Here is a 24,733-nt window from a genome sequence, read left to right as displayed (position 1 = left end):
GAGCAGGTTTTGCGCACTGACACATTCATGTGATGCTTTAACTGGCATGTCATAACTGGTAACCGACCAGATAATTCCGTGTCTGCAAACTAGCAACACATTTGAACACCCCATTATGGAGAAACGAGGGAAGGCAGACGAGGGCGCATTGTGTAAGAGTATTTGGGACGAGGCCGTGGTGCGTTCACTTTCCCTCGCGGTGAGTTGAGGTTGAACAGCGGGGACTCGGGGGCTGAGCGGGGGATGCTGCTGCTTCTGCTTTCGGCACTTCCTCTTTGCACGCACATCATTGCGGGTCTCACACTCAAGGACAGCTTTTTGCCTACACTGTAAGAGGACGTTATTGACCAAACAGGGTAAGAGCAAACGTCAACATCCGATTATTAGCCATTTTATATCTGTCTCTGATGACCATCCTTTAAACCAGGCGGATTTTCCTCAACATCTGTGGACACCCGATAGCGTCTGTTTAGCAAAACAAGCTGGTCTTAAAAAAATACATCGTGGCAAATGTTCATATAATTATCCAGGTGTTTTTAAAATGATCAGAATCTGTATTTTTGTTTTCTGAATGTCGACGTAGTTTATTTCTTGCGTTCACCGAGCTAAATAGTGTTTACCATCATTATCAGGATGTTTGCTAGCTGGCTAACGCTTCCTACTTCCGAAGTGCTGAAGTGTCTCCACAAAATATTTCTGAACTCGCTTATTCTGCTCTTATATGATTTAGTTGATTCGTTAATTTTCTAAAAAACAAACAAAAAACCCCGTATGTTAACTATAAGTAGATCCAGATGTTGTTTGGCTAGGTTCGGGGCGTTGTGCTGCATTACCCAGACCTCAGGACAGAGAGGAACACACACACAGACGGGGCATGTCTGTGATCCAGCTGTTTAACTCCCAGCCAGCTGCACAGGAGTCAGTCATAAAAGTCATATTGCTTTTTAGTGTCGGGATCAGATGTGTTTATGAGTGTTTATATGAGAAGTCTTAGCGAACATGACTGTAGGTGGTCATAATGGCACGATGGTGGATTGCTTGTGTATAAGGAGTTTGTTTAAAAATTTTTACAAAACGTGTTTCACATTCTACACTTGTGTACTAGTCGGTGTGTGTGTGTCCATAACCCGGGTCTGTCTGCTCTGGAGTACAGCTAATAAGTGAAGACAGATGTATTGGGCATGTGCATAGTATGCATATGTGTAGGGTATGTTTGGAGTATGCATATGGTGTGTGAAGAATGTGTATCGGGAATGTATAGAGTATGTATATGGTATGTACATGGTATATATGGGGTGTGCAGGAAATGTATGGGGTATGTATAGAGAATGGTAATGGTGTGTATGGGGTATTTATATAGTATCTGTAAGATGTCTATGGTTTGTGTATATATTATGTGCAAAATATATATCAGGTATGTATGTGGTATGTCAAGGATATGTATTTAGTATGTGCATGAATATAGTATGAAAAGATGTATGCGGTATGTACTGTATATGGCTTGGCAGGTATGTATAGAGGATGTATATGGTATGTATAGAGGATGAATGGGGTATGTATATGGTATGTATAGAGGATGTATGTGGTATGTATAGAGGATGTTGTATAGGGTATGTTTATGGTATGTATAGAGTATGTATGGTGTATGTATATGGTATGTATACAGTAGAGGATGTTGTATGGGGTATGTATATGGTATGTGCAGGATATGTATGTGTTATGTATATTATATTTATAGAGGATGTATGTGTTATGTATATGGTATGTATAGATGATGTATGTGGTTTGTATGGGGTATGTATATGGTATGTATAGAGGATGTTGTATGGGGTGTGTATATGGAATGTGTAGGATATGTATGGGGTATGTATATGGTATGTATAAAGGATGTGTGTGGTATGTATAGAGGATGTTGTATAGGGTATGTATATGGTATGTATAAAGGATGTGTGTGTGGTATGTATAGAGGATGTTGTATGGGGTATATATATGGTATGTATAAAGGATGTGTGTGGTATGTATAGAGGATGTTGTATGGGGTATGTATATGGTATGTATAGAGGATGTTGTATGGGGTATGTATATGGATGTATAAAGGATGTGTGTGGTATGTATAGAGGATGTTGTATGGTATGTATATGGTATGTATAAAGGATGTGTGTGGTATGTATAGAGGATGTTGTATGGGGTATGTATATGGTATGTATAAAGGATGTGTGTGGTATGTATAGAGGATGTTGTATGGGGTATGTATAGGGTATGTATAAAGGATGTGTGTGGTATGTATAGAGGATGTTGTATGGGGTATGTATATGGTATGTATAAAGGATGTGTGGTATGTATAGAGGATGTTGTATAGGGTATGTATATGGTATGTATAAAGGATGTGTGTGGTATGTATAGAGGATGTTGTATGGTGTATATATATGGTATGTATAAAGGATGTGTGTGGTATGTATAGAGGATGTTGTATAGGTATGTATATGGTATGTATAAAGGATGTGTGGTATATATAGAGGATGTTGTAATGGGTATGTATATGGTATGTATAAAGGATGTGTGTGGTATGTATAGAGGATGTTGTACGGGTATGTATATGGTATGTATAAAGGATGTGTGTGGTATGTATAGAGGATGTTGTATGGGGTATATATATGGTATGTATAAAGGATGTGTGGTATGTATAGAGGATGTTGTATGGGGTATGTATATGGTATGTATAAAGGATGTGTGTGGTATGTATAGAGGATGTTGTATAGGGTATGTATATGGTATGTATAAAGGATGTGTGTGGTATGTATAGAGGATGTTGTATGGGGTATGTATATGGTATGTATAAAGGATGTGTGTGGTATGTATAGAGGATGTTGTATGGGGTATATATATGGTATGTATAAAGGATGTGTGGTATGTATAGAGGATGTTGTATAGGTATGTATATGGTATGTATAGAGGATGTGTGGGGTATGTATAGAGGATGAATGGGGTATGTATATGGTATGTATAGAGGATGTATGTGGTATGTATAGAGGATGTTGTATAGGGTATGTTTATGGTATGTATAGAGTATGTATGGTGTATGTATATGGTATGTATACAGTAGAGGATGTTGTATGGGGTATGTATATGGTATGTGCAGGATATGTATGTGTTATGTATATTATATTTATAGAGGATGTATGTGTTATGTATATGGTATGTATAGATGATGTATGTGGTTTGTATGGGGTATGTATATGGTATGTATAGAGGATGTTGTATGGGGTGTGTATATGGAATGTGTAGGATATGTATAGGGTATGTATATGGTATGTATAAAGGATGTGTGGTATGTATAGAGGATGTTGTATGGGGTATGTATATGGTATGTATAAAGGATGTGTGTGGTATGTATGGGGTATGTATATGGTATGTATAAAGGATGTGTGTGTGGTATGTATAGAGGATGTTGTATGGGGTATATATATGGTATGTATAAAGGATGTGGTATGTATAGAGGATGTTGTATGGGGTATGTATATGGTATGTATAAAGGATGTGTGGTATGTATAGAGGATGTTGTATGGGGTATGTATATGGTATGTATAAAGGATGTGTGTATGTATAGAGGATGTTGTATGGGGTATGTATATGGTATGTATAAAGGATGTGTGTGGTATGTATAGAGGATGTTGTATGGGGTATGTATATGGTATGTATAAAGGATGTGTGGTATATATAGAGGATGTTGTACGGGTATGTATATGGTATGTATAAAGGATGTGTGGTATGTATAGAGGATGTTGTATGGGGTATATATATGGTATGTATAAAGGATGTGTGGTATGTATAGAGGATGTTGTATCGGTATATATATGGTATGTATAAAGGATGTGTGTGGTATGTATAGAGGATGTTGTATGGGGTATATATATGGTATGTATAAAGGATGTGTGGTATGTATAGAGGATGTTGTATGGGGTATGTATATGGTATGTATAAAGGATGTGTGTCTTATGTATAGAGGATGTTGTATGGGGTATATATATGGTATGTATAAAGGATGTGTATGTATAGAGGATGTTGTATGGGGTATGTATATGGTATGTATAGAGGATGTGTGTGGTATGTATAGAGGATGTGTGGGGTATGTATATGGTATGTATAGAGGATGTGTGTGGTATGTATAGAGGATGTTGTATGGGGTATGTATATGGTATGTATGGGGTATGTATGTAGGATGTATGTGTAGGAAATGTACAGGGTATGTATAAGGTATGTATTGGATGTGCGTAGTGTTGTAATCTGTCAGAGATAAAAGTAGGTCATGCAGCAAGGCGAAACTGCCTTCAGATTAAAATAACTCAGCCAACCAGAGCTCCTGCGGTTCTGCAACATCTCAGTCACATCTCTGCATAGTGTTCTCCTCATTCTTATCATAACAGTTCTGGCCCTGTGCTTTGGGATCTGTTCGCATCAAAATCTCTCCTAAACCCCGCAAAGTGAAATGTAACACACTTTGAAAACCATGGTTGTGTTTTACCTGAAATCTGACTCGATTTATTGTGTGATTTATTCCCAGAAAAAAGAAAACATTTTCAGACTCACCATCTGTCCCCAGCATGTAGTAGAGCTGATGAAGCTGTGAGTGATGAAAACTGAAACTTTGTTTTGGGTGAAACACGAGGTGAGGAACGTTATAAGAACACGACTATTCCATCTTAGCTCAGTGAGTGTTCTGAAGCACCGTCTCACATCAATGTTTTTCAGAGAACTCTGCAATCCTCTTTCTGGCTTTTTGTACTCTTTTTAACTCATCTGCGCTTTAAAAGAGACCATAATAGGTGCATTTTTACCGCAGGAACATTTTGACTTTGATGTCTCTGTAAAACTGCAGTCTTTTACACTATAAAAAGAATAATTTACATCCCAGATTCTTGAAAATGGTAAAAAGTAGGTAGTTGATTGAAACATTTTAAAATCTGTATAATTCTGTATCATTGTACAAATGAACGCCACTTCTACATCTAACAACAGGGAAAATAGAGGACTCGTGGGACACCATATGGCACTGATTAATGTGCAATAATGTTAGACTAGTAAAAAAAAAAAAACCTGGCATGAACTCTGTTTTAACGCGGTGTAGCCTCTGGAATGCATTATACTCCAAAACAATGCTTCTTACATTATAAAATGGATTTTTATGAACAAATTTACATATGCACAGGTGTTTTTGCACTCTTCCATATAATTCGATACTCTGTAGACGCCCCGTCCTCTTGCCCCTCCCTCATTAGCCTGGGACAAATACGAAATATCGTAAGTCGAGACATGACCAAGCCTACCCGGGAGTCTTAAAGAATGGAGATCAGTATGGGGTAGTATACTGTAATTTGTTAATAATTAAAAATAGATTATAGTACATCATTTAGCAAACCAGAGCCATTTACAGTACCATAATGTATAAACTTTATATTATATATGTGTTTGGCAATGGGCACGAAGAGGTCAAGAAGAAGGGACGAGCTAAAAATCAGCTTTGAAACGTCAAAAACACAGTAAAAATATGTACTATTGGCACAAATCATGTGAAAATGTAAATGCTGCGCAAAAATGTAAATTTTTGTATCATTAGTCTTCGTAAGATTGAAATATTTATATCGAAAAATATATCGTAACTCGAGGACTACCTGTAGTTTTATTATTGGGAATTTTGGGTTTTGTTGAGCAGCAATGCACACGTTCTCAAAAGTTTGACTTTGTCTGCTCTTAATAAAAAACTTATTTTCAAGCCTCAGGAAAATTGACAGTCAATTCAACCTAAAACACTGCCCGTTCGCTGTGTTTACAACGACTGTTCTGGCAAGAACCCCCCCCTTGACACAAACAAAATAAGCCAGTCAGCCAATATATTTAACTAAAGATCATGTGATTTTTCCCAGTTCTTTAATTGGTCAGACTTAAGAAAAAATAAAAAAACACTCTTGGAGAACATGTTAAACATTGGCATTCAATTTGCAATAAATCAGCATGGGTTTGTTTAGAATTTTCCCTCCATTAATCACAGACTGAACTAACACCTCATGCGGTCGTTGTGTGTAAGAACATGGCAGATTGTGCTTTAATAATAATAAATAATAATCTAATAATAATAGAACAATAATAGAACAATAGAAAATAATCATAGACGGTGTCATGTGATGAACTCGTGTAGGTAACAGTTACAAGTTGATCATTTTTTTAAGCAGCACTGTGTATTATTCTTCTTACACCACAGGAATTTGCCAACAATTCAAATATTTATTTATAAAATAATCCTAAACAATATTTATTTTTGCCTCTATATAATTAAAGCAGAACATATGGTGCAGCACTTCTAAACCTTCTAAATCTTTATCAAACATATCAACAATTATACATTCGTCTTTCTAAATAATCTGACTTTTTTGCCCATTATTATTAAACCCTGCTCACTGGAGATTCCTGTGAATGAGTTGTTACTATAGAAACGATCATTTATTAGAGCGAGTGCATTAATGTAAACCAGTGATTTATAGCTGCGTTACTGAAATGTAAAGAAATAAAAGAATGAATGACTAACACAGCCTGGGTCCAGACTCTCTACTATGATACTTTGACGTTGAGGATTCTAACCTGGTCATTAATGTCTCGAGGTAGTGCACATTAAATATAACTGTAATGTTGTGCAGTGCCATTTTATTCGAAATATTATAGTTTATTTGAAAACAGTGGTAAAAGGGATAATTAGGAGTAGCAGAACAGGAGCGAGGGAAGGCAGAAGGATATCCGTGTCTCTGTGGAAGAAAAATGAGGCTGCATAGAGGGGGAGGTGGTCCTGCCCACACGCGCCCTCCTTCCTGAACCCTCCAGAGTGATGAATGTCTCTTATTGTACCTGATTTTATTCCACACCACTCCTACACACACACGCTGAATATCTCCAGCTTTCACACCAACGGAGAACCTGCCTGCCAAAGCGTTACGGATGAATCGAGTCGAACAGAAACAGAGATAGAACACGTCTCATTATCAACAATGTTATAATGAATTGCAGGGACGTCATTTTTGTTACGATCTGGTCATTTTAATGGTCCTCAAATTGGTCAAGTTTTTCTACCATGTCACTGTGCCTTTTTTCTGTGTACTGACCAAAATCACAATTTGCTGAAAGGAAAGGTAGATGAACATGCATGTATATATATATATATATATATATATATATATATATATATATATATATATATATATATATATATATAGCAAAACATTCCTGTGAGCTTCTGGTCTGTGCTGAAATCATTGCATCACATGATCGCTTCATATTTGTCGTCTATATATTCGTACAGCGAATCTCTCATTCTGACAAATCCCAAATGTGCTGTGCTGGATTCAGTTCTGGTCATTAGCGAGGTAGTACACTGAGCTCATTTGTCACTGTTCATGAAGCCAGTTTGTTATAGCACATTATAATGCTGGAGGTAGACATTTTAAAATTGTAGCCGTAAAGGGATGCATGTATCAGCAACGTATTTGGTCATAGGCTGCAGAATTCAAAGTCCAGTGTACCACCACAATCACCACAACCACTATCACCACCATCACCATCACCCTGAACTGTTTACATAATGGCAGACTGGATTTATGCTTTTAGTCTGTTGACACTAAATTCTGACCCCAAATTTTCAGCATAAAGTGTCTCCGCTGGATGGTTTGTTTTTTAATGTCTATTGTGTGCTAAAATACAAGGAGATGGAGACCGTGTGATTTAAAGATGATGCTGTTTTATGCATTATGTTACTGCAACATGACTGGCTGACTAGTAATTGCATAAATATGCAAGGGTAAAGGTGTTAAGTATATACAGTACCATTTTTATTTTTGCCCATTTTCAAACATCATTTATCATAGAATTCATTTAGAGGCATTTACATAAAAAGAAAAAAAAATTGGTATTCATGAAAATTCTGTTTGCAAAAACTGTCCATGATCACATGGGCACTGTGTGTGTGTGTGTGTGTGTATATATATATATATATATATATATATATATATATATATATATATATATATATATATATATCTTTATTAATAGAGACTCAAAGCACCTAGGTATGTCGCTCTGGACAAGGGCGTCTGCTAAATGCCGCAAACGTAAATATAAATGTGTATCTAGGTGCTGTATATATACATATATGTAGACATTATATCACTTTGTAAACATAATAATGTTCAGTATTTGACAAAATAAATAGTTTAAAATGTTATTCTTAACGTTCCCCAAATCTCCAAAACCATATCCACCATTTCTTTTTTTTATTTGTATATTTTTTTACCTCACTTAATTCACAGTTAATTCACTTTTCTGTCATTTGTTTCTATACTTGGTCTTTTCAGATCTCTTGTGCTATTTAAGTAATGTTTTATAGATATTTTATGGATTTGGATCAAAGTAGCTTCCACTTCTGTCTCATACTCGCCATTCTGAGAGCTTTTCTTTTTATTGACTTTTTTCCCTTGCACAAGAAATGAGCGCTAGAATGCAGACAGTTTCTACTTCACAAGTGATTGCGATTCATCAACATATGATCCAGGGTTAAAAGAAAATCAGTGTTGATCACTCTTTGTGGGTGAAGTGGGTGTAAAATTCTATTCTAATTTTGACCCATAAAATCATATACAGATATATATCTCCAGCTTTCCTGAAAACAAAATAAGATAAATGAGGCCCAATTATTTATTTTAGTCCAGCAGCCTTCAGGTCGCTCCTGGTACAAAATGTTTATGTCGTCCTATTTTTTAAAGTGGAACAAAGTCTCTGTCGCAGGCAGACATTCTAGTTCATGAGCAGCAGAGGCAGAACATATGGGACAATTTGTAACTCTTTTTTTTGTTCCTTGCTCTTCTACAGAAAATCTTGCTGTGTTCCTGATGGAGGGAAAGTTGGAAGGCTTTCAGGAAGTCAACCATGTTTCCCTGTGTCTCCTCATGGCCTTCTACTGAAGCAACCGCTCCTCTTGGCTATGCCCCATCCGCTCCTGCAGCCCAGGCACCTGAGCAGACTCTTCCGGACCTGTTGCGTGGGTGTGCCACGCTCTCAGCCCCTCCCCTGAGCCCCTGTACTGTTGACATGGAGTCCCTTATTGTGGTAACGGAGTACGAGCCTAGTGGAGACAGGATGGGCGATGCTGAGGAGGAGGATCCAGAGGAGATGGATAGCTCAGAGACACCCGAGCTGGCCTCAGCTCCACTCCCACCCTTCCATGCACCGTCCTGTGACCTTTTATCGCACACAGCCAGTCGCCCCGAGGCTCTCTTCCCAGTGGCACAGGAACATCGGGGCAGGCTAAACCTCTCAGACAGGAAGCTGTCACTGCAGGAGCGCTCACACACACTGTCCTCACCCTGTGGCTCACCCGGCCTCAACGGCCGCTACATCTACCCCTCTCTGCCCTACTCACCCATCACCTCGCCCCATTCGTCCCCTCGCTTGCCTCGCCGACCCACTGTTGAGTCACACCGAGTTTCCATTACTGACCTGCAGGTAGGTGTCCAGACATGATATGGGTCAAGATATCTGTTTGTTTTCTAGAGAAACATTGAGATGTTGGGGTTGGGTTTGATTAAGATGTCCCCACTAATATGATTGGACATTTTCAACCAGTTCTTTTTGTCAAAGGTGTCTTAATCCTGCATTTTTACCAGTACCAGTCCGTGTACTTTCTGTAGTATGTGCTGAAGTGTAACTCACTCATTTTACTCGAGTATGTAAGTGTGTGGGTGTGAGAGAAATAAGCCTGTGCAAGTACTGCTTAGAATGTTTATGACCTAAATAATGGATGCTTCCAAACAGAATCACACACACACACACACACACACACACACACACACACACACACACACACACACACACACACACACACACACACACACACACACACACACACACACACACAACACATGCTCTGGTTTTGCTAAAAACCCATTTAAACCAGTATGAGTTTAATATAATTGCATGTTCAGTCTTGATATTCCATATAAATGCTCTGTTTTATTCTGCAAGGATTGTGTGCAGCTGAACCAGTACAAGCTGAAAGACGAGATCGGAAAGGTAATTTTATTATTATTTGATTATTCATCTGTACACAGTTTCCTGACTCTAATTTAATTCAGTTAGCTTTTTTATGTCATCCTGTGAGACATCATTAGAGCCGCCACTAACTCCTGATCGGAAGGTCGGGGGTTCAAGCCATAGCACAAACAAGCTGCCAGAGTTGGGCCCTTAAACAAGGCCCTTAAACCTCTCTACTCCAGGGGTGCTGTATCATGGCTGACTCTGCGCTCTGACCCTAGTTTCCTAAAAAGAAGAATTTCATTTTTACTGTAATGTACATGTGACAAGTAAAAGCCTTAAATCTCTAATATCTAATTTAATATCTCTGACCTATATTAAACATCCCCTCTAGTGGTAAATGGGTGTAATTACAGGTTTATGTAAGGAATAATGGGTAAAATCAAATGGTTTAAAAAGAGCAATAGTTGATTATTTATGTATTTATTAATTTTTTTTATAAAATAAAAAATGGACGGATAACCTGGACAATATGCAGAACAAAAATACTGCTTTAAGGAATTACTTCAACACAAGTATATTATAGTGTATACATTTTTTTTTTATGAATTCAAAACTTACTTCTTTACAGAATAAATAAGACTAAATGTTTATTTTGTATCGCTGTGTTTGAAATTCTTTAGTGTATTCCTTAACAGAGTTTTTATTAAATGTAAAAAAAATTTAATTTCAAAATATGTGCAAAAAAGAAATGACAAAAGAAACCATGTAGGTTTTAATTGATTACACTTCTATGAACCTGCTCTCTCTCTCTTCCTTACACTCTCTTTCTTGCTCTCTCTCTCTCTCTCTCTCTCTCTCTCTGCTCTCTCTGAATAAGAGAGCAGATAGAGATTGTTCGAGAGAGCAGAGATGGAGATTCCTGCTGTCTCTTTATCTCTGTGTCTGAGCTCTGAAGCTCCTGCTGAAACCTCAATCTGCTCCACCAACTGGACATGCTGTGTGTGTGTGTATGTGTGTGTGTGTGCGGGCGTAAGAGAGAGAGAGATAGAGAGATCATTCAAATATCAGATGCTGGTCTTCTAATTCACTGTTTCTTTCCTTTCGATAATGTACATGAAATTCCTTTTATCTTTTTCTATAAAATTATACCCGGTGTCGGCTGTATTTCTTTTTTTAGAGCTTTATAAGGCAAAATATTTATAAAATGCTTTTAAGCATGCTGGTGCCGTGAGGGAAATATCTTTCAACAAAAATCATGATTTGCTCTGAGTTGAATTGTTATTTGTTTAAGTGTAATTGTTCTACTCGTAAAATTTTGCATAAAAAAAACAAGATATTTCCTGACATATGTGTGGCGTGTTTGCTGTTCTTCGTACGAGTCTCCTCTTTCTTTTTTAAACAAGGGCTCCTACGGAGTTGTCAAACTGGCCTACAATGAAGATGACAACACTTACTATGTGAGACCTACACACACACACACACACACACACACACACACACACACACACACACACACACACACACATTTACAAACACGTTCACACGTGTCTCCTTAGGTCTCTTAAGGTCTCTACATGCCTCTTGAATAAATCTGTCTCTACAAATAAATATAATAAATAACTGAATAAGTTATAACATTGTGCAACACAGATTTTGGTTTCTTGGTAATAAGTGTTATTTTCAATTTGCTCATGCCTCAGAATTATAGAAAATATCAGTTCTCGCAAACTTTCATTCACATTCATTTAGAAAACAGCAGATACATTTTGTACCACTCAGGAACAAAAACGAAACAATTTGTGACATAATAATTGAATGTACAATTTTTTTTTTTGTAATATGTTCATGTTCAAGTTCAAATTTTGTTTGTCATATACACATACATACAGAGTACGGCATGCAGAGAAATGCTTTATATGACTGTCCGACATTTAAGCATGAAAAAAGGAATAGAATATAAGGATAGAAAAAAATAAAGATAAGTAGAAAAATAAAAAAGTAGAAAATATATGTATATACATGAATCTAGATGGGAATGGATGAGTATGGCAGATATAGACAGTAGAAATGAAAGTGATTTAGTGTGATTAAGTGTCATGAGTAAACATGAACAATTGTCGGTTTCATCATTTTGATATTGAGGTGTGTACACTGTGTATACATTTTGAATGACTAGAAGGGTTGTGTGTTGCGTGTGCGTGTATTCTAAGCCCCTGCTCTGATTGTTTTGTCTGTTTGTCCATGTCCCAACAGGCGATGAAGGTCCTGTCCAAGAAGCGTCTGATGCGGCAGGCTGGTTTCCCACGTAAGAGTTTGCCATATGGCAGATGGGCTACTCAGCTGGGTGAACGTATAGGCATGTGTGTGTGTGTTTAGCAGTGTGGTGTGTATTTTGAATCTCATTAACATCTTTCTGTTTATACAGGAAGACCTCCTCCTCGAGGGGCCCGCTCTGCTCCTGAAGGTCCTCCTCAACCCAAAGGCCCCCTGGAGAGGGTGTATCAAGAGATTGCCATCCTTAAGAAGCTCGACCATCCTAATGTGGTTAAGCTGGTAGAGGTGTGTGAGTGTTCACTGTAGACATCCAGTAGAAGATACTTCTGCATTGCTAAACCCTCTGTGTGTGTGTGTGTGTGTGTGTGTGTGTGTGTGTGTGTGTGTGTGTGTGTGTGTTTTGTGTAGGTGCTAGATGACCCGGGTGAGGACCATCTGTACATGGGTAAGTGACGACATCACATCTCAATCTCATCCAAGGGTTAGTAAATCCTTGTATATTAATTTGATGTCAGTGTACAAAATATTAAACCTCCAGGGTGTAAAAAGTGTGTTATTAAAAAAAAACACTTATGTGTGCAAAACCCTTGTAGGCTGATTTATTGCCATTTACTGCATTACAAAGGATTTGCAGATTTGCATTAAAGAATAAATATATAATCTGAGGGGTTTCAAAATTTAGATTTAAACTAGCTGCCTAGGCAAATTCGATTCTTTTGCAATGTTATTTGTCACTTCTGAAACATAGATCGCTTAATTACCGTATTTTCTAGACTATAAGCCGCTACTTTTTTCCCACGTTTTGAACCCCGCGGCTTAAACAACGAAGGGGCTAATTTATAAATTTTTTTTCTGGGTTTTTCCCGGTTTCACAAACTTCAAGCCAAAAAACTGAACCCCATAACATTAGACCAATGAAATTTCCCGAACGGAAATGAAAAAACGCACCTCACCTGTGTTCTGAGCTGCACGGCATCGGGAGAAAAAGCGTTTTTTTAAACGCACGACGATGTCAAAAGATAAACTCCCGAGAGAAATAGTTGTGAAAGGAAGGAGGAAGACAGTGAACAATGACTTTCTTGGTAGGCTACTGTTTAGATACAAGCCGTTGTAACGCGTTGAGTCTGGGTGAAGGGAGAGCTCACTAACTCCAGTTGCAACAGAAATCATATAAGCACAGACAGGTTTCCAAAACTCGTGCTTTTTTATTTTTATCTTTTTATTTTTTTTAATATCTCGGTATTTGATAAATGCAGCGGCAGGCTATTCCCAAAATGGCGCTCTGCTCTTAAAGGAGCCACAACATATTTCACCAGTTACACCGTGTAACAGACTTTCGTTAAAGCCTGTGTAAAGTTAATTAGTTTCAGTGTAGACAGGTGCGGCTTATTTATGTTTAAAATAAAAATATTTGTAAAATTCAGTGGGTATATTTGGGTGCGCTTTATAGTCCGGAAATTACGGTATTGAGGGGCAGTTAATCATTATGCAGAAGTGTACAGCAGGTGAAGCTAATATTATGACAATCTTTTTTTAAATGATGTAAAAGGTGGTCTAAATGATGCCTTACCCTTTCACACAATCTTAAGTGACAAACAAAAGCTGTGTTTGTTTTCAATAACAAGTGAATATTTAAATATAGATTTTCTTAATGCTATGCAAATTAGCTATGACACTATTAAGTGGCAGATCTAAATGATTGGCTTATGTGGTTAAATTTTATTACTCATAGTAATTTTAATAATAGTAATAATTTCAGTTCTTAAATAACTCATTTTAGTTCCTTGCACAAATGGAACAAATGGCATATGACATGCACGACTTTAACAATTAAAAATGCACAGTAGATATTGTTTAAACAAAAAATTTCTTTATTACATTCACTTTCTTAACAGATTTATTTCTACCCAATTTTTACGAGTTCATATTTAGAGCAGTTCTTTGATACGTGTTACTGCCTTCAATCCATGTTATGCAGCTTTACACTTCCTGTTGTCTCATGACAGCTATTGTTAACATTATTCTTCTCTCATAATTCACAATTATTCTTTGTACATCACCGCAGCAGACACTTTCACCCTAAACCCTGGTCCCATTATTTATTATCATTAAAGAATCAGGGATGAATATGACCAAAATCTGTAATTGTTTTTTCATCGCTTATCAAAAATTAATAATCTAAGACCCTACCAATTTGCCATGTTTGCTGTTTAAAGTTGTCTTTTTCAGTTTTGTGAGAATTTACACAATATACTTTGTATTATTATTTCTGCTCTATAATCAGCCAATCAGAACACACCATGCTGGATTCATATTAATGTGGGAATGTGTTTGTGAAATACATTTTTTTTTTTTAGTTAGCGTAGTTCAGACTCTTATCCTGCCTGATTCATATTAATTTACAAAGAGGTACTACAATATTGTTGTTGTGTTTTTTTGTACAGTATTTGAACTGGTCAAGCGTGGGTAAGTAGGATTTCAATACGTTTCAATGCATTTATTTAATGCACTTCATATAGTGTTTTTAAAATGGAAGTTTCTACAATTTTTATTGTGATTGTTTTTGCATTTAGCTTCTCACTGTTATTGATTGATAGACAATGTTAGATATGTAAAATAAAAATTTAAATGAAAGAAATAAAATGGTCATTTAATAAATAAGAGAATAAATGAGTTCACTTCTTTTTGTTTATTTTGGTTCTCCATATATTTTGTCTCATGTTTGTTGGTGTATGTGTACAGTGCAGTGATGGAGGTCCCCACAGATAAACCCCTAAACGAGGACCAGGCTCGCTTTTACTTCCAGGACCTCCTCAGAGGAATTGAGTACTGTGAGTTCAAGAACCATCTCGACATGTGACTCCAGAGTTTGTTGTTAATACAAATGACAATGTTTTATTGTACTTCCCTGCAGTACACTATCAGAAGATCATTCATCGTGACATTAAGCCGTCTAACCTGTTGGTTGGTGAGGATGGACATATTAAAATTGCTGACTTTGGTGTCAGCAACCAGTTTGAGGGAGCTGATGCCTTGCTGACCAGCACGGTGGGAACGCCGGCATTCCTCGCTCCTGAGACGCTCTCAGAAACCCGCAAGAACTTCTCAGGCAAGGTCAGAGAGAGAACATCTTCTCAACTCAGACAAGATTGTGCTGTATTGCATTTCTTATCATTTACAATATGGTCAACTTTAATCATGTTGCCTACTGGAAATAAAATATTGTGAGACCTTTTTCTGCTGCTACAAATTAATTACCACAAAAATTCAACTGCTGTTTACAAGTGATTGTCAGACTTACAATCAGACAATATGATGACAATGATGATGATGATGATGATGAAGAATATTAACGTGTGTTTCCAGGCTCTAGATGTTTGGGCCATGGGGGTCACGCTGTACTGCTTTGTCTTTGGTGTGGTAAGACTGATATTACTGCTCACACACACTATACACTGACGTCACTGACATCCAAAGCAGTGTGATATTGTGAACTGTGTAGAGTCGAAATGTGAGGTTTCATACAGTGCGTGTCCTGCAGTGTCCCTTCATGGATGAACGCATACTGAGTCTGCACCAGAAGATCAAAACTCAGCCTGTGGAGCTACCTGAGCAGTGAGTGGCCTTAATCTTAATCTCGTACTAATTTTATTTTATATATATATATATATATATATATATATATATATATATATATATAAACGATCTTTTTGTTTGTTGTTGTACAGTGTAAAGCATTAATTCAGAAATTATGAGCATTTTTTTGTCCAGTCATGGTATACAAGACAAAATAAATATTGTTCATAAAAAATGTCATAAGTTAAAGGCACTTAGAAGTGGATTTTACAGAAAACAATGTTCTATTGAGACTTTAATAGAAGAATACAATTCTTTTAGACATTCCCATTTTATTTTATTTTTTTCCCTTGGATTATGAAGCCTCTACATAAATAGCAAGAAAATCAAAAGGAATCAGGAATTGGCATTACAAATAGATGTGTGTAATAAGATAGAAGATAGTAACACAAGTGCGTAAACTTACCACACACTTTATTGGGTCGAATCCAAAAGTCACTAGAGTGCTCACAATCCACGCAGGCAAATTAAACAAGGACAATCCATATTCCGAACAAAAGAAACGGATAAGAAAAGCAGGAAATTTGTAGAATCCATTTTCATGCACAGAAATAAGGACCTGGAATGAAGTAATTGAATGCACAAATAGAATTCACGGTAAAAAACATAACAGGGTTCAGACCAAATAATCAATGACAGATCACACAGAACAGGTGAACACACTCAGATAACAAATCACTAAAAGAATAGGGGTGGAGATGGTGAACTATGAATGACTACAACAGAAGCCATAACATGAGCACACAGTGTTTCTCAATATGGAAAACATGTGACCACTGACGGTTTTGCTGAACAATTGCTGAATAAGAAATTCTTAAACAAATAAAACACAATGAAATCAATTAATATGAATATTATTAAATAAAACACTGTACATTAAAATCTCATTCAACTACCGTAATTTCCGGACTATAAAGCGCACCCAAAAATACGCTGCACCCTCTGAATTTGAAAAAGATTTTTATTTTTAACATAAATAAGTAGTGGCTTATAGTCCGGAAAATACGGTATATACTTTTTAGACTTTTATGCCGAAAATGTCTTTTTGTTATATGGCTACATGATACTGTTACATCGAATAGTTTTTATATTTAATTTACAGTGTTATACTGTTATAATTTTACAGATTTATATCAATTATATTCCTACTCTGAGTGTTATGTTTTATTTTTGAACCCATAGTGTGTTTTGTATCTCCATCACAGCGCCGATGTGTCTGATGATTTGAAGGACCTCCTTTTTAAGATGCTGGATAAAAATCCTGAAAACAGAATAACTGTACCACAGATCAAGGTCAGTATTTATCAAACTGTGTGCAGTTTCACAGCAGTAACTTTTACCTGCTGCTCCTGAACTCCACAATGCCACAATTCAAACATTAAACATTACAAGTTTACACGTTGTCATTACACAGATTTGGAAAAGAATGGCACATTTTGTAGCAAGTGCTGGCACAAATTCACTCTTAATGCCTCATGCTTAACTATTTTTCAGCTGTTTAGCATTCTGTGGAGAGACAGAGTGGGCAGGATTAGTTGCACCCATGATACAATTCATTGCAAGAGACCCAAAAATAATCTGAAGGTTACAAGCAAAATGAGTCAAGCGAAGGTTCATAGAAGAAAGTTAATCTTCAGTTTCAGTGTGTGTGTGTGTGTGTGTGTGTGTGTGTGTGTGTGTGTGTGTGTGTTTGTGTGTGTGCAGGTTCACCTTGGGTGACACGGCATGGGGCAGAGCCTCTTCCTCCTGAGGATGACAACTGCTGCAGTTTGATTGAGGTGACAGAGGAGGAGGTGGAGAACTCAGTGAAACATATCCCCAGTCTGGCCACAGTGGTGAGAAATCTCTCTCACACACACACATACACACACACACACACACACACACACACACACAATCTTATAGTCTACCTTTTTATGAACACCTACACAACTACACATTAATGCAAGTATATTGTAAGCTAATCATGTGACCAAGGTAAGAGAAGCCACTCTCTCTCACACTGGTTCAGGATAACAGGAAGGCTATAGCAGAACTTTATAATCATCGTGAGCAGAAAACAGCAGAAGACCACAGAAAGTTTCACTCCTATCAGCCAAGAACAGGAATTTGAGGCGACATTAGGCATAGGTTCCCTAAAACTGGATAGGTGACGATTGTTAATAGGTTTTATTTAAAAAGTTCAGGACTTTGGGTAAAAAAAAAAAAAAAACCTGCTTTTAAAAAAAAAGTGTCCAAGAAGTTTTTTTGATCTTACTATTAAGATAGCGATTCGACAAAATTGTAAATTTTACGTTTTCTGTGGCAAGCAAATGAAGCAGCATATATGCGGTACAATACGTTGGGGCACTGGCAGGATGTACGCATTTCCCACTTTGTTGCGCGTGCGCGCACACGTTTTTTTTTTGTTTTTTTTGCTGTCAGTCAATTAAAATATTTAATCACAAATAATCACATGATTGTCATGAGTTAATTCATAGACAAATATTGAGGCTTCATGCAAATACATTTTTATTATTAGTGAAACCAGACTCAACATAGAGCATAAACACAAACTATTCTTGTAAATGTTTCAAAGTAATTATGGTGTTTTAAATGACCATCAAATGGAACTTTTGCTAAGTTTCCACACGGACGGTTTTAAATGTGGGATGTTTGCGTTAGAGCGAATTTGTAATAATAAAAGTGTGTTGCGTTAAAGGTTTTAATTTCACCTATTTTATATGTATTTATAGTTCATAAAAACTGAATTTGCACCAATGCATTATTAATGCGGTAATTTTGACAGCCCTTATACTGTTCAATTTATACATTATGGTACTGTAAATTGCTCTGTTTTGCTAAATTATGCACTGTAATTTGTTAAATTATTAACACTACAGAAATCAATAAAAATACAACAACAAATTATTAAAACTTTAAGGCTCCTGCATAGGCTAGACCATGTCTTAATGTACAATATTTTACATTTACGATGGGGTCATAGGTAGTTGGGAACTACATGTATTGTATTAACTTTAAATATTATTATAATTATGCATATTGAAAATGAATATAGTAGAGAAAGGCACCTTAGGAGTGTGAACATGAACGATGGGGAATTTCCAACTGCACAGTATCTATAATGATCTGTCACAGGCCAATGTGTACCGTCTTCTGCTTGGTCATTTAGTTGTGCTGGTTCGTAAACATGTCCAGCACTGCTGTGCAGAGCCTGTACTGTACATTAATTGTGCACTGATGGTTTACTCTAAACTGGAAACTAAATCCTTATATGCTCAGGCATATGTGGGCAATAAATCTGATTGCTATTCTGATTCTGATTATATGACGTTACATTTGGTGAATCTGTTTGTGATCATGTGACCATGCTTGCAGATCTTGGTGCGCACTATGCTGCGTAAGCGATCATTTGGGAATCCTTTCGACTGGAGCCGGAGGGAGGACCGCAGTCCCACTGCACAGGGACATGGCCTAACGTAAGCCTTACATGACCTGCACAGGAACAGAAATCAGATGCTCTGGATTAATGAAAATTTCTACCATAGGTTTCTTTGGAGTTCTTCCATTATGTGTTGAGTGCTAAAATCTTTGTGCTGTTACATTTTCACCATAGCACCAAACCCCTGCCTATAGATCGTGTTGTGTTCAAGTTGAGTGTGTGATTGTGGTGCTTCCCTCTGTCCTGCCCTCTAGAAAAGGGAGAGCAGGGAATTTACGATACTGCTTCATTCACGGTAACCAAAGGTAATGGACTGCTGGTTTTCTGGACATCCCTCCCACTTCCTTGCCATAATGTTGCCGAATGACTGGCTTACGTTGAACGGGGTTTAAAAGCTGACAAAATGATCTGGATATGAATATTGTGTAGCAATTATATGCACATTACATTTTATAGATTTTTTTTCTGTTTTGTATTTAACATGCCAAATTATGACAACGATTTTCTTACCAATAATGAGAAACAAGAACACATCTTATATACATTAATACACCGTGAAAAAATAGTTGAATGTAATGTGAACGAATTCAAATATATGAAATGTGTGTCCAAATAATTTTGTCAGCTTCCAAACTCCAAAGCAGTTTAAGTTCAAGTTACATGCGATCAGCTATTCACTAAAAAATTATCATGACATCACCTCAGTGCCTTGACGCAACTTTAAATAAGGAATAAGAGTAACGTACATCTGGAGATATGTAGTCAGCTCCATTCACTAATCATTATACAAATTGAAACAAGCATTTTAAAGTGAGCATTAGATCAAGCTGAAAAACAATAAGGAAAGGCAAGCAGTGATGTCATAAAACCAAGCGTGTACGTGTTTGATCGAATGTAACAGTCTCTGCTCCTTGTTTGAGCCAGGTAGGCATGAGCTGTTAATGAGCATGCACATGAAGCATGTCTCAGAATCGCTGTGTGTTTAACCTCATGACTGATAAAGCCTTAATAATGACGCATTCCTCTTTATTCCTGCCCACTGAAATCACGTGACTTGCCGTAAAAGCCGTCCGTCTGAAATGCTCTTAGGAGATCAGTGTGTGTTTGCATTTTGCATGTTTAACGTGTCAGAACAGTGGCACAGGCATAACCTTGGAATATTCTGTCATAGATGAACTGAAGTTGGATTGTAGTGAAGAGGAATTTCCACTGGTACTAAACCACGACACTGTTACGGAAACACAATTTCCATGTAGCTCTATGTTTGTAAAACAACACAAAAAGACATTAATGAGTGCCCCGTGACGTTACTGTTGGGTCTTTCACGAACGATTCATTGAGTTTGAACGAATCTTTATTGTGACTCAAAAGAACCAGTAGTCTCAAAGAGTGATTCTTTCATTTCCTACTGGACCCACATGAGCAAAGCATCACGAAATCTCTGTAGGTTATTTACAGGAAACAGATTTGAGTACTTTACCTCTCAAATCTTCTAGTCCGAATCGTTCTTTCTTTTATCACGTGACTTCCATAGACACGACGCAGTGCATTACACAGGAAACAGAATTTAGTAGTTCATCTCATGAGTCCTCTTGTCTGAGTTGTTTGTTCATTTGTCATGTGACTCCCTATAAGTTAGTTTATGTAAACTATAGTCAAGGTTCGTGTATGTGGACGTGCTGGGGGAACTGCTGAAAATGTAACTAATGACTAAATGACTCAAAAAAAAAAAAGATTCATCCAGTCACTAAAATGAAACGATTTTCCCATCTCTACAAGACAGATCTTTTTTGATCCCAGTGATGGATTATGGGGCTCTGAATTGAGGCTATTAATTCATTGTTTTTTGCCGATGTTAGATTGTAATACATCAACAGCATGTAACGTCACGCCCTTCAGCACAGGAAACCAGTGACCTTATTAGAGAAGTGGGAAAAAGTCCAGGCCTGTGTTTATTAGTCCAGAATTACTAGTGTAAATAAAACTTTATTTTGGCTTCTCCCATTAGGGGTCACCACAGCGGATCATCCGCATGTTTGATTTGGCACGTGTTTTTACGCTGGATTCCCTTCCTAACGCAACCTTCCATATTTATCTGAGCTTGGGACCGGCACTAAGAGTGGCTTGGGTTGGTTCCCTGACTGGGGATCAAACACAGGCCGTAGCGGTGAGAGCGCCGCATCCTAACCACTAGACCAATTATTAGTGTAAATACTAGGTGAGTTTTCCGTGCCTGCATTAATTTCAGCACGATTTCACCTTTCGGTGCACAGTGGGCAGGGCTAAGCTTGGCTAAAACATGTCTAAGCTCCACTTTCATTATTCAAATTTGCATTTACCGCATTTAGCAGACGCCCTGATCCAGACCGACGTACAGAAGTCCATTAATAAAATCATCAACATTGGTTCACTAGGTTGCCAAATTTAGGATACCATAAGTCTAAACTGTGTTGAGAGAAATTATAGCCCTTTTTTATGTAAAGACAAATCAAACAGGGAAAATAAGTGCTAGTTTAAGTGTTTCAGGAGGAGGCAGGGAGGGATTAGACATGACTCAGCTGTTCGGACATTCAGGGGAAGTTCCTTCCAACGCCTTGGTGCCAGAACAGAGAAGAGTCTTGATGTATACTTGCCTCTTACCCTGAGAGAAGGTGGGACCAGTCGAGCATTCAATTGATTGATATTAAATGGTGATAGTGAATGAAAGATACAGAGATCTACAGAGGGAAAGGTAACCGTAAAATAAAAGTTAACCCAGACACTGAAACCTAAAATGGTTAATGAGATTTCACCTAGATAGTGATAGAGGGCAGTCAATCAAGCATTACAGTATTATGTCACACTCACACACGTTCAGTTTGATCAGTGAGTTTAGCTGCTTTTAGAGAAACAATTTTTTATTTAGACCTCGTAACATCGTGACATTTCGAATGTTATTTTTTGTTTGCTGAGATTTCCATCTCATCACGCCTCTGATGTGACTGATGATGGCTTTTTTAAGCTTGTGCTTTTCTTTTAACACAACACTGTGTGTCTGTGTGTGTGTGTGTTTCCTAGGAAACAAGAGAGCGGAGATGGCACACGCAGTATGGACTTGCCCTTCGTAGGCGAGGATGAAGTGCTTTCCTGACGCCTCATGCCTGACTGAAAGGGCTTACTGTCTCGCGCCCCCGGGATGTGAGTGATGGGGGATTTGGAACGGTTTCCGAGAGCCGTCATGCAGCTGGGACACGAGGACATCGTGTGGGACGTATCCCCTACAACATGCATGCATTTGTACAGTTTTACTGCAGCATGCGCTGTTTGTGTGTCATCTCAGGACACACTCTTCCTTATATTTGTGAGTGTGTGTGTGTGTGTGTGTGTGTGTGAGTGTGTTTATTTCCCCTCCTGTGTAGTGCGGAGGCTGTGCTTGCACTTTTACTATATGGAGTGGGATCACACTATTTCTTGAAGCACATGGTGAAGGTGGTTTGAATGCTATTGGCTGTTTCTCAAAACAGGAAGTGCAAAAAAAAAAATACTTGGCTTCCAGTAGCTTAAAGCTACCACAGGAGGTTCTTGCTAACTAGCTGGTTTAGCTACCGTGCTGCCGACAGTTGGAGTAAAAAAGCAGATGTTTGATATTAGCCAGTTTTTACGAAATCAGCAAATATTCACTGATTTTGGAACCCGATAATAGAAATCAAATTGTTCTCACAGTGAGCGATATTATTAGAACATGTTCAGGAACTTAAACTGCTTTATTAGCATGTAAGCCACGAATCGAAAGAAAGAACGCAGGAACACAGCTTGAGAAACAGCCTGTGTTCAGATCTCCATCAGGGTTTGATATTAAATTTGTTAGGAATCGATTGATTTGTAGATCTATTATCAAAGAACTAGAATGTAAAAAAAAAAGAATAAGGTTCTCTTGCATAATTTAGCAAAAAAACAAAACAAATGTAATTTCAAGCAATAGGGGGCGCTGCTTTACAAGATCATGTTTATTTCAAGGCACTTTTTGTTTTATTTCAAATGGCACATTTTATTTTTAAACTGAAATCAAAGTGTAGAAATGCTGCATCCGCAAATTCCACAAATCTAATCAGTTTTTCCTCAAAATGCATACATGGCGTGAATATAATTATTGGCACCCTTTAAGACACCGATTTGACCTCTAGGAGTGATACTTAAATCTTCAACGAACAAGGATTTTGAAGACTTTCATTTGAGAATTTTTTTTGCAGGCTTAAATTTAGTTGATTTTTTATTCACGCCATTGGCTTACAATTATTGCCACCCCCACAATTAAGAAGAGAGTAGCATTGAGATTTGTGATGCCTAAATAAGCTTGTAGACAGCATCCTAAACCCTTTTACATTCTCAGGTTCGAGCATGTGGAGTTTTTTTATTAACATCAATCGTAGTACATAGTACAGAATTCAGTCATTTAAGACACAGGTTCGTGCCAACACTTAAACTTAAAAAAAAATCAGTGTTCTTTGTTAGTAATCATATTGGCCTGATCATAATTTTTTTTGCGGATATATCATAAATAGTCGCAGCCCAAGTTGTGATATTTCTCTCTACAAAATCATTAAAAAGGTTAAACAGCCTGCCCTGACCAGTGATCATATCCATAGTTATCTACATTCAGGGAGGTGCGCATGTGTTAAATTGTGAACACATTCACTAATAGATCAGGTCAAGTCAGGAAACTGGGTTTTTATATAATAGGGAAGGAGTTTGAGGGAATATTAGCACGTTTACAAAATGATCCACAATGTTCCTTTACCCAGAATGTAGTCTTGCCGTGCGACAAGGCGTGTTTGGTGTGTGCAAGGCGAAGAGTTTCAGGATGAGTTTATAATTGAAATTCGATTCACTGTATTATGAAATGTACACACAGTGTTCAGTGAAATACTCTTTGAGGTGACTAAGACATGCATCATGCCAAACTGGCAACTTCTATTATATAATAACTCCATTAGCCTTGTAAGTGCAGTGAAAAACATCAAACGTCCGACACCAAACATGCGCTTTACATTTTAGGTAACGGACATTGTGCTTTACAGTATGTTTGGTTCTTTTATTTTTTTTTATTAGAATGATCTAAGAAATAGGTTTCTTCAGTGTGTGCACACAGTGCAAACCTTTTTAATATAAACTGATATTTTACCAAAATATGATTAAAACTGGTGCATCTTTGAAAAAACTAAAAAAAGACATGGTCATGTTGAAAGCGTATTAGTTATTGACATTTCAATATTAGACATATAGATTGCATCTGGGTTTTTTTTGGAGAAATACAATAACTTTTACAATCTA

General features: G+C 37.3%; 1 protein-coding gene across 3 annotated transcripts; it reads left to right on the top strand.

The window, feature by feature from the left end:
- Window positions 1-184: 184 nt before the first annotated feature.
- On the top strand, window positions 185-24,733 carry LOC124397817 (calcium/calmodulin-dependent protein kinase kinase 2). 3 transcript variants are annotated; one of them, XM_046867628.1, is made up of 17 exons: window positions 185-356; window positions 8,908-9,540; window positions 10,060-10,107; window positions 11,475-11,528; window positions 12,325-12,376; window positions 12,497-12,630; window positions 12,754-12,790; window positions 14,790-14,811; window positions 15,088-15,176; window positions 15,260-15,459; window positions 15,712-15,765; window positions 15,887-15,960; window positions 17,187-17,278; window positions 17,686-17,816; window positions 19,360-19,460; window positions 19,678-19,728; window positions 22,481-24,733. In XM_046867628.1, the coding sequence occupies exons 2-17, from the start codon at window positions 8,965-8,967 to the stop codon at window positions 22,551-22,553; spliced, it is 1,788 nt and encodes a 595-aa protein (XP_046723584.1). In that variant the 5' UTR covers window positions 185-356; window positions 8,908-8,964; the 3' UTR covers window positions 22,554-24,733. The 3 variants fall into 3 exon arrangements, 1 of the variants encoding a protein (XP_046723584.1); XR_006927970.1 differs by lacking the exon at window positions 22,481-24,733 and adding an exon at window positions 4,562-4,666 and having other exon boundaries at window positions 187-356; window positions 17,187-17,274; window positions 19,678-19,729; XR_006927969.1 differs by lacking the exon at window positions 22,481-24,733 and having other exon boundaries at window positions 188-356; window positions 17,187-17,274; window positions 19,678-19,729.

This window comes from Silurus meridionalis, chromosome 15 (genome assembly GCF_014805685.1).
Source record: "Silurus meridionalis isolate SWU-2019-XX chromosome 15, ASM1480568v1, whole genome shotgun sequence".
NCBI classification, from domain to species: domain Eukaryota; kingdom Metazoa; phylum Chordata; class Actinopteri; order Siluriformes; family Siluridae; genus Silurus; species Silurus meridionalis.
Note: the sequence above shows the minus strand (reverse complement) of the source record. Positions and strands in the feature narration are given on the sequence as shown.

Excerpts from the sequence above, each read along its gene's own strand:
- LOC124397817 (XM_046867628.1), top strand. The coding sequence starts at position 8,965 with ATGTTTCCCTGTGTCTCCTCATGGCCTTCTACTGAAGCAACCGCTCCT. Across the intron at positions 15,177-15,259 it reads CCTCAGAGGAATTGAGTACT|TACACTATCAGAAGATCATT; the intron begins GTGAGTTCAAGA and ends ACTTCCCTGCAG. Across the intron at positions 19,461-19,677 it reads GCACAGGGACATGGCCTAAC|AAAAGGGAGAGCAGGGAATT; the intron begins GTAAGCCTTACA and ends CCTGCCCTCTAG.